This window comes from Coptis chinensis, chromosome 8, assembly GCF_015680905.1.
Source record: "Coptis chinensis isolate HL-2020 chromosome 8, ASM1568090v1, whole genome shotgun sequence".
NCBI classification, from domain to species: Eukaryota; Viridiplantae; Streptophyta; class Magnoliopsida; order Ranunculales; family Ranunculaceae; genus Coptis; species Coptis chinensis.
In genome coordinates this window covers 1,804,433-1,815,330 of record NC_141463.1, presented here as the reverse complement: position 1 = coordinate 1,815,330, position 10,898 = coordinate 1,804,433, and the positions used below count along the sequence as shown (strand labels likewise).

At 31.4% G+C, this 10,898-nt stretch overlaps 1 protein-coding gene across 1 annotated transcript; it reads left to right on the top strand.

Moving 5' to 3' along the window:
- The first annotated feature begins 5,563 nt into the window (after positions 1–5,563).
- Positions 5,564–6,049, top strand: LOC147479258 (uncharacterized). The gene has a single exon (XM_086576488.1). It carries the CDS (start codon positions 5,564–5,566, stop codon positions 6,047–6,049), a length of 486 nt encoding a protein of 161 aa, XP_086432614.1.
- Positions 6,050–10,898: the final 4,849 nt, after the last annotated feature.

Below are 10,898 nucleotides of genomic sequence, written 5' to 3'. Positions count from 1 at the left end.
GGCAGCCCTACACGTGGAGGAAAGAGTGCCGCGAGATCAAGGGACAGATGGACGGCTAGGGGGAAAGAACAAAGTAGTATAAAGAGAAAGATAAGGAGAGAGAGAAGAGAAGGATTCATTGGGGGAAAGAGGCTAGACCTAGAGAAAGAGAGAAAAGAGGCTTAACCTATAGAGAGAGGGGTCTAGACTTAAAGAAAAAGAAGAGAGGAGGGCTTAGAGAGAGTGAGACATAACAATGAGCTATGAAAAATTATTGTTCATAAGAACATTGATTGTTCATACCTATTTGGGTATGAACACTTATTGTTCATATCTCAATATAATGTATGATCAATAAGAACACTTATTAGAGTATGAACAATCACTGTTCATACATCAATATGAGCTATGAACAATCATTGTTCATACTTATTTGGGGTATGAACAATCAATGTTCATATGAACAATTACCTATTTAGGGTATGAATAATCAATGTTCATACCTAAACATAATGTATTATCAATAAGAACATTTATGGGGTATGAACAATAATTGTTCATATATGAAGAATAATTATTGTTCATACTTATTTGGGGTATAAACAATCAATGTTCATACCTCAATATAATGTATGATCAATAAAAACACTTATTGGAGTATGAACAATCAACCTATTTCGGGTATGAACAATAGTTGCTCTTATTGTTGATACCTATTTGGGGTATGAACAATCAATGTTCATATCTTAACATAATGTATAATCAGTAAGAACACATATTAGAGTATGAACAATCATTGTTTATACTTCAACATGAGTTATGAACAATCATTGTTCATACATCAATATATTGTATAAGGTACGTTCACATATTTGGGTATGAACAATCATTGTTCATACATTAGCATAAGTTATGAACACTCATTGTTCATAGCAAAACGACAAAAAGAATAAAATTGGAAAATATTTATTTCAAATCTGGGTCATTTGTCATTAATGGTTATTTTCACTCGAAAATTGGTTTTTCGGGTTATTTTCACCCGAAATTTTTCTTTGTGAGTGATTATAAAAAAACTATGTCCTCTAGAGTTGTTTTGAATAGAAATTTCTTAATGTTTTTTAGCCAGCCTAATCTAATAATAATTACTATAAAAATAGAAATAGCCAAACACACTAATTACTAGGCTCTATCTATATTTTTTTTTTCCCGATAAACTTCCATATATCTTTATCTTAATATATATATTATAGCTCTACCCTCTTCAATTGAGGAAGCATGTGTAGAGTGCCCACGTGTCAAGACTAATTAAGAAAAAGTATGAGATAAAATAGGAAACAAATATTTATCTTTATCCTTATATATTATAGCTATACCCTCATAGAGACTCCAATTTTTCATAAACTCTATTACTAAATATAAAAAAGTATGATATAAATAACGAAACAATCCCATCTAGAGTTTCACAAACTCTCCAACTTTTCCTAAACACTATAGCTAATTATGAAAAAAAAACAATCCCATCTAGAGTTTCACAGAATTTTCAACTTTTCATAAACAATATAACTAATTACGAAAAAAAATAGGAGACAAAAAACTAAATTGCTAAAAACAATAATTTCCACCGAAAACGATTCTCCTAAAACCCTTTCGATTTGATGCGTCATCCACTGTGTGATTTAGACATTTATTCAGTTAAAGATTCAAAAAATCACAATTATGGCCACAATAATTACAACATATATATTCCAATTCCTTATATATATATTATAGTTATACCCTCACCAATCTATTTTTTGGAACACTCGCAAGGACTCAAGTTTTTTCTAAACTCTATTACTATTTATAAAAAAGTATGATATAAATAAGAAAACAATCCCATATAAAGTTTCAGAGAGTCTCTAACTTTTCCTAAATACTATAACTAATTACAGAAAAATAATCTCATCTAGAGTTTCACAGTGTCTTCACCTTTTCCTAAACAATATAGCTAATTACGGAAAAAAATATGAGACAAAAAACTAAATTGCTAAAAATAATAGTTTCCATCGAAAACGACTTTTCTAAAACCCTTTCGATTTGAATCCATCCACAATGAGATTTAAACATTTATTCATAGTTAGGGCTTACCACAATAATTAACATATTCCAATTAAATTTATAAATTTATAAATTTTCTACACTATATGTGATTTCCTCGCCACAATATACAAAATATATATAATTATGGCTAAAATTTATATATATATATATATATATATATATATATATATATATATATATATATATATATATATATATATATATATAATTAAAGTAATAACGAGATTCAGTTAAAGTGGATGTTGGGCTTAAATAAATTATATACCAAAGCAAAGCAAATTATATGTGGAAAATTAAAATACAAAAAATAACATTACAAAATATATAATAGAAAATAAAAACAAATGGCAAGGCAATAATGACAAATATTTTAAAACATATATAATAATGAATGAAACTAACGTCAAAGAACAATTAATGGGGAATCGAAAACTGGATGCAAATGCAGCGAACTAATCTGAAATAATATTTAACAGGAAATCGGAAACTAGATACAAATGCAAGCATTAAACTAATCTTAAAAAGTAATTAATAGAAAATCGAAATATGGATACAACTTCATTAAACTAACCTCAAAGAATAATTAACGGGAAATCAAAACATGGATGCAGATACATCAAACTAATATAAAAAAATAATTGCCGGGAAATCAAAAACTGGATGCAAATGTATTGAACTAACCCTCAAATATTAAATTAACGGGAAATCGAAAACTGGATGCAACTGTATTGAACTAACCTCAAAGAAAAATTAATTATAAATTAGAAATATGATGCAAATGCGTAAAACTAATCTTAAAGAATAATTAACGGAAAATCGAAAACCGGATGCAACTGCACTGAACTAATCTTAAAAAATAAACTGGATACAAATGCATTGAACTAACCTCAAGAAATAATTAACGGTTAATTGGAAACTGGATGCATATTCATTGAATTAACCTCAAACAATAATTAACGGGAAATCAGAAACTAGATGCAAATATAACCTTATCAAATAATAAACGAGAAATCAGAAACTGTATGTAAATGCATTAAACTAATCTCACAGAATAATTAATGGGATATCAGAAACTGGATGCAAATGCATTGAGCTGACCTAAAAAAACAATTAACAGGGAATTGGAAATTGGATGCAACTACAAAGAATAATTAACGAGAAATCGGAAACAAGATGCAACCGCATTAAACTAACCTAAAAAAAAATAACGGGAATTGGAAATTGGATTAAACTATATTGAACTAACCTCAAAATATAAATAACAGAAAATCAGAAACTGGATGCAAATGCATTGAACTAACCTCAAAACATAGTTTGATTATATGTTGTGAGAATGTCTCAATAAGTATAGTTTTGCATTTAAAATTGTATTTATCTTATCTTTTTCCGTATAATTGGTAACTCCCTTGCTATTTAAGTAGCTTCAATATATATGAACTTCGCCTTATTAGGCAATTTCACAAAACTTCAATCAAACTTCTATTATTAAACAACAAAATGAAGTTGAAGGGTTTTATCAAATGTGAGTTTTTTTTTAATGGAGAGTGAGGTTTTCACGTTATAAAAAATTTGAATGAGTGATCAATATAATATTAATATATAATATTTATACATATTTACAAATATTTTTTAGAATAATTAATATAACAATACCCGTTCGTAGATAATCTTTGCAGATTCCATATAGTGAGTCATGCATAATTTAAAGAATAATTAACAGGAAATCGGAAACTGGATAATCTTTGATGATCTAACATAGTAAATCAAACATAATTTATTTTTTATGTCATGTTTGCAATGACACTACAGATGGATAAGTAGAAGTTTGTATTACACACCACATTAGATAATTAAAAGGAAATCGAAAACTGGATTCAAGTACATAACTAAGCTCAAAGAGTAATTAACGGGAAATCGAAAACTTTATGCAAATGTAATAAACTAAACTCAAAAAAGTAATTAACTAGAATTCGGAAATTGGATATCCAAATATTCGAATCCGATTCGAATTCGTATTCGAAAAATCGGATATTATCCAAAAAATTCGAATATCGGATTCGGATTCGGATAATTTTTTATGCCCGAACTGGTTTCGGATATGGATTCGAATACTACCATATCCGCATCCGAAAATATCCGATCTGATTTAAAAAATTAATAGTTATTATATATAATTAATTAATTAATTTATTATTGTTTAAAATATTATATAAAATCATAAACTAATAATATAAAACTATAATAACAAAATAATAATAATAAATGACAAATATATATATATATATATATATATATATATATATATATATATATATATATATATTTATAATAGTTTTTATAGTGGTAAAACGAATTATTCAAAGCAAATAAAATTTTAATTAAATATTAATTTTTCGGATCAGATATTGTCCGATATCCGATTCGGATAATTTTTTTAATATCCTTTGGATTTGGATTCGGATATCGGTATAAATTTTTGGATTAGGATTCGGATTCGGATACAGGAATATCCGAATCCAAACCTATCCATTTGCACCCCTGCATTAAACTAACGTCAGAGAATAATTAACGGAAAATTAGAAATTGGGGCAAATCCTTGAAAAATATTTAATGGGAAATCGTAAATGGTATGCAAATACATCAAACAAACCTCAAATAATAATTAATGGGAAACCAGAAACTGGATGCAAATGTATTGAACTAAACTCAAAAAATAATTAACAGAGAATCAAAAATCGAATGCAACTGCATTGAACTAACCTCATAGAATAATTTGTGGGAAATCAAAAACTAAATGCAAATATGCATTGAAATAACCTCAAAGAATAGTTAATGGGAAATCAGAAACTGGATGTAATTGCATCAAACTAACCTCAAAGCATAAATAATAAATTGGATGCAAATGCATTGAACTAATCTCAAGAAATAATTAACGGGAAATCGGAAACTGGATGCAAATTAATTGAACTAACCTCAAACAATAATTAACTGGAAAACGGGAACTAGATGCAAATGCAATCTTATCAAATAATAAACGAGAAATTGAAACTGGATGCAAATGCATTAAACTAATCTCACAGAATAATTAACCAGAAATCAGAAACTGGATGCAAATGCATTGAACTGACCTAAAAGAACAACTAACATGAAATTGAAAATTGGATGCAAATGTATTAAACTAACTGCAAATAATAATTAACGAGAAATTGGAAACTGGATGCAACTATATTGAACTAATCTCAAAAAATAAATAACGGGAATTGGAAATTGGATGCAACTACATTCAACTAACCTCAAAATATAAATAACGGAAAATCAGAAACTAGATGCAGATGTATTGAACTAATCTTAAAGAGTAATTAACGAAAGATTGGAATCTAGATGCAAATGCATTGAACTAATCTCAAAGACTAATTAACGAAACATCGAAAACTGGATGCAACTGTACTGAATTAACCGTAATGAATAACTAACGGGAAATTATATGCTTAACACAGATGGATCAGTGCAGCAATCAGGTAATGGATATGGAGGCACTATCAGAGACTCTCAGGGGAATGTCCTTATGGGATTTGCAGGAAGTTCTTCAAAGCCTTCTGTCATCTTCCAAGAACTCTTTGCTATTGCGGTGGGCCTTAAACAAGCTCAATCCTTAAGTATAGCAAAACTGGAAATAAATTATGACTCTCTAGGTGCTATTAACATCATCAATGGCCTTGCTCGAAGTCCATGGTATTGCTCCAATATAGTGGCCCAGATAATATCCCTTAAAAGTTCTTTTGTGGATTGTATTTTTAAGCATGTGTATAGAGAGGGTAATCAGGCAGCTGATTACCTTTCGAAGTTGTATAGATCATCACTTGATCAGGTTATTTCCTTCACCCCTCCTCTAGACTTTAAGTTACACTCTATTGTAGAAGAGGACATGAAAGGAACTATGTACTTCAGAGATTCTCTTAATACAGGTTGAGGTCGGACATAACCTCTAAACTTAAAAAAAAAAAAAAACTAACGGGAAATTATAAAGTGGATGCAATTTCACTGAACTAACTTCAAATAATAATTAATGGGAAATCGAAAACTTGATGCAACTGCATTGAACTAACCTCAAAGAATAATTAATGAGAAATTGGAAACAAAATGTAATGTACTACATTGAACTAACCTCAAAGAATAATTAATGGAAAATTAGAAACTTGATGCAAATGTATTGAACTAATAACCCTAAAACATGTTTGTATTATATGTAGGGAGAATAAATGTCTCGACAAATATAGTTTTGCATTTTAAGTAGTGTTTATCATAATTTTTTTTATTATGATTAAGAATGTCATGCTATTTAAGTAGCTTCAATATTATCTTCGTCACATTGGGCATTCTCACAAAACTTCAATCAAACTTCTATTATTAAACCTAACAACAAAAAGAAGTCGATGAGTTTTATCAAGGTTTGATGCTTCCTTTTTATAGAGAGTGGTGCAAGAAATTTGAATGACTTATTAATATAACTAGTCTGATGCAGGTGTTACGCACCCTACACACCTTGGGCCCATTCTATCTATAAAATAATCACTAAAAATTGAATTACTCATTTAACCTTTTTCTATTTAGTATTTACTTACTTGATTTTTAGTTTGGGTGTAAAAGTAAATTTGTAGTTATAACAAAATTATAGGGGCAAAACAGTCACGAAAAAAGTGACCAAGAGTCATACTTTTTTTTTTATTATAAATCACTATTGCAGCACTGTAGATCAGGGTCAAGATTTTTAAATTAGTAAAAGATTTTCATATCTCATAGCTATGCATAGTTGCTAATATTTTTTACAATAATTTAATATGACGGCACCCGTTCGTAGGACGGGTTTGAAAGCTAATTAAACCTTATAACCATAACGGAACATAGTTTGTCTCCATCATACACTTTGGCAGAGCTGTCATAGGTAGCTGGTGGATTGTCCACCTAGCTAATTGATGAGCATCTTCATTTGTAGTCCTACTTAACCAACTAAAACTTACAGACTCTAGATTACTTAAAAGTTTTGTTACAACAAAATGTAATGCAGTTAAAATATACTTGGATAGCAAGTGCTCCAGAAATAATAAAACTCCATTGTTCTAATAATGTCTTGCTTTTGCTTCTTGTTGGATTAAATCCATATCAATTCGCATAAGTTATTCTAAGCATTTTCAATATGCATATTTTAATTAAATGCTCTGTGATATGGTTTTCAAGCTCAGTAGTCATTTACTAAAAAGGCCTGTAATTTCCCACAAATTTAAATATCTCTGTTCTTAGCTCTAGCAAATAAGCACCAATATCAATCTACGAAGCAGAGTTGTTGGTAAAATCTACATCAAACCGAAAAGGCAAAATGACAAAGCAACATTTTTTAAAACCAACTTGAAAAACCGATTAATATGTTGAATTAGGGCACTCATTGATACCACTTTTAGCCCTAATTTGCACCAAATTTCATAAATTAACACACAATTGTTCTGGAATTTTCAAATTTCAAAAAGAAAATGAGGGACAAAGTACCTTCATAGCTATTCCTCGACATCAAAAAATTTCATCTTGGATGAGTCGCCAACAAGAAACCAATGACTCGTTCTCGAACATCACTTGTGAATATGTTGTGGATTTGCAAGTAAATTTGAAAAGCCCAAAAATGAACCCTAAACAAAAAGGAAACAAAAAACAAATGGAACATAAACACGGGTGAAACCCTAGGTTCAAGAAAGTGAGAAAAAACATAGATGAGATAAGAAAGAAAGAAGTAGCATACCATGGGTGGGAGAGGTTCGTGGTGGCTGCTGTCGGTGTGTTGAGGTTAAAGACGGCTAGGGCTTTTTGGTGTCGTGTTTTTTTTGTTTTCAACTTTAGGGTTTTCTACTTTTCGATGAGTGTGAGATGTGAAAAACTCCCGCTTAAGTTTTCCTTTTTTCCGATCTATTTTTTCTTTTCCTCTTTTTACATTTATCAATTTCTAACATATAGAGAAACTTCACTAAATATCTAAAGAAATGTTAGAGAATAATTCAAGTATTTCACCAACGGTTGATATTATTTCTAATAGATTATAAATGTGAGTAACTTGCTAACGGATGAATAAGTGTTACTAATAAAAAATCCCAACTGTTGCAAAATCATCCAAATGGACAAATGGTGTAGTGAAACCTTTCAATGTTGTAATCGATTAATATCAAACTCGTTTGCACGCGGCAATCTATCTTCGATTTCAGTTTAATGAAAGATTAGGGTTTTGGAAAATAAAATACTGAAGATCATCTCTAAAATCTCCAAAATTTAGAAGTGAGGGCGTGTTCCATTCTTAATTTTCTTCTTCGTATGTATTAGGTCTTATAAATTTATGGGCCGGACCTTGCTTATGGGGTTTAAGCCTTTTGGGTATTGGTGGTAGTTTTTTATTTTCTATTTTTCATTTAAGGGCGGCTAGTAATCTAGCAAACCAGCGTCCACCTTGTTTTATTTATATTTAACCTAATTTTTTAGATGGTCTTTTTCTAACTAATTAATTTAATTAAGAAGTATATTAATAATAATACTTCTGGAAGTCACATTATAAGTGATTTTGAAAACTTGGCAAATTCATTTTTAAAGTGATGTTGAATATATAGATATTACATCACTTTATAAGTGACACGGTGAGTGACAACACCTTTAAAGTGATGTTGAATACATAGATATTACATCACTTTATAAGTGACACAGCGAGTGACACAAAAAAGTGTTACTACATCACTATCTCGACATCACTAATTAAAATGATGTTATACAACTCTACTACATCAGCTTCTGAAATAAGTGATGTTAAAAAAAAAATGTAATAATTATTACATCACATGCTAAGAAAAGTGATGTCATAGTTTTCTTATGACATCACTTTGCTGAAAGTGATGTAAAATTAGCGATGTCATATGTCATATTTGTTATAGTGGGGTGAGGGAGTCCTTTTCGCTCGTCTTGGAGGAGATTGGATTCGTGCCTCGCCATTTGCACGATTTGGGCAAGCGGAAGGCGGATGTGTCTAACTCTAGGGCCACTAAGCTGTCTAAGACCATGGTGGGCAAAGGAAAAGTGGCTGCTAGAGAAAGTGCTTAGATTGGTTCTTTGGTGAGGCGGGGTGGCGACCTGGGAAGCAACTTCGTCTATATTAGTGGGAGGACGGGGAAGAAGCGTGATGTGAAAAGATCTGACTGTAGCTTCAGGCCAGCACCCATTGCTAATTGTCTCCTGGAAGGGATTGTTTTGGAAGGTGACAGGGAAGAAATGGATGGCCAAGATTTGGACAAGAATCTGAGGACCATGGACATCGCTTGTTGCTTGGTAAACTTTTAATCTTATCTAGTCCCTTTCTGTCTTATTGGCGGGGGTAACATTGATGTTTCTATTTGTAGTTTCTTGCTGGGTATCACAAATTAAAGCTGACTGCCCAATTTAATGAAGTTGAGAAAAACGTTCTGGGCAAAGTTAAGGAAGAAATGTTGAGTTTGCAGATCGTTCAAGAGGCTGAAAAGAAGGAATTGAAGGATCTGAGGAAAGTGCACCGGGACGTTGAGTTAAGGAGGTCGGCGATGGTAAGTTTGATTCTTGAGTTGCAGGAAAGATTGAGTGCAGTAACTAAGTACACCAAGAACTACAGATCGGTTGCACGAATGGCTCAACAGGTGTATGACGCTGTGTGCCAAAATTATGAGGAACTGGAGCAAACGTACTTTCGATTAAAAGAAGAGCGTGAATGTTATACACATGCATAATGGTGTGTGCATATTAGTATACACATATAGTGGATATCATACATGCATAGTGGTGTTTGCATGTATATCGGAGAAGGTCATAATTTGTATTAATAAAAAATAACTTGCTGACATCAACCCAAAAATGTTATTATAGTGAAATTATTAATGATTGATGCTGAATTGCTGATGTAAGCCCGTTTTTGTCCTAAAATCGTAATTAATGTTCATCCAGGGATAAAACTGAAATTACCGAAATTCTTAGTCAATTTATGGGTTTGGGTCTAAATTTATAATATTGATACCATTAGAGCATCTTTAAGAGAAACACTTTCCTAGCATCAAACACCAAATTTCTAACAATTTGGTGTTTTTTCATCTTCAGGAGAGTCACATGTTGATGAAAACATCAAACCAAACACCAAACGGGCCAAAATTTGGTTCCAGCTTTGGTGCTGTATCAAATCTCTCACGCGGTTTTGGCAAAACCGCGCGGTTTTTCCAACACCGCATGGGCTTGGGCTGCTAAGTGGGCTTCTATGGCACAGTTTTGCCAACACCGCCCGGGCTTGGGCTTCTATAGGCGCGGTTTTGCCAACACCGCGTGCATTTTTTCTAAAAATTAGGAATTGTGCAATTGAAGAAATTAGGAATTGTGCAATTATATCTAAAAATGATAAAAATGATTATGATTATGTATCCAAAATGATCCAAAACCTATGATTATGTATACAAAACGATAAAAATGATCCAAAATCTATGATTATGATCCAATATCCAAAATGATCCAAAACCTATCATATTGCATAAAATTTATTTAGCTCTCTTCTTACGCCCCTTACCACTCAATGCCTCTCCTCTCTCTATTTAGATGTTCCGAAGCTGCTCCTCTAAGTTCCTAACCTGAGAACCAAGATCTTCTCTGTCTGCACGAAGGTTAACAACCTCAGCCTGAAGTTCCTCATATCCCTGATATTGTTGCGTATACACCTGCTAAATATCCTCATATGCTTTTCGAGTCTCGTCATACGCACGTTGGGATTGCTGATATATTTGAGA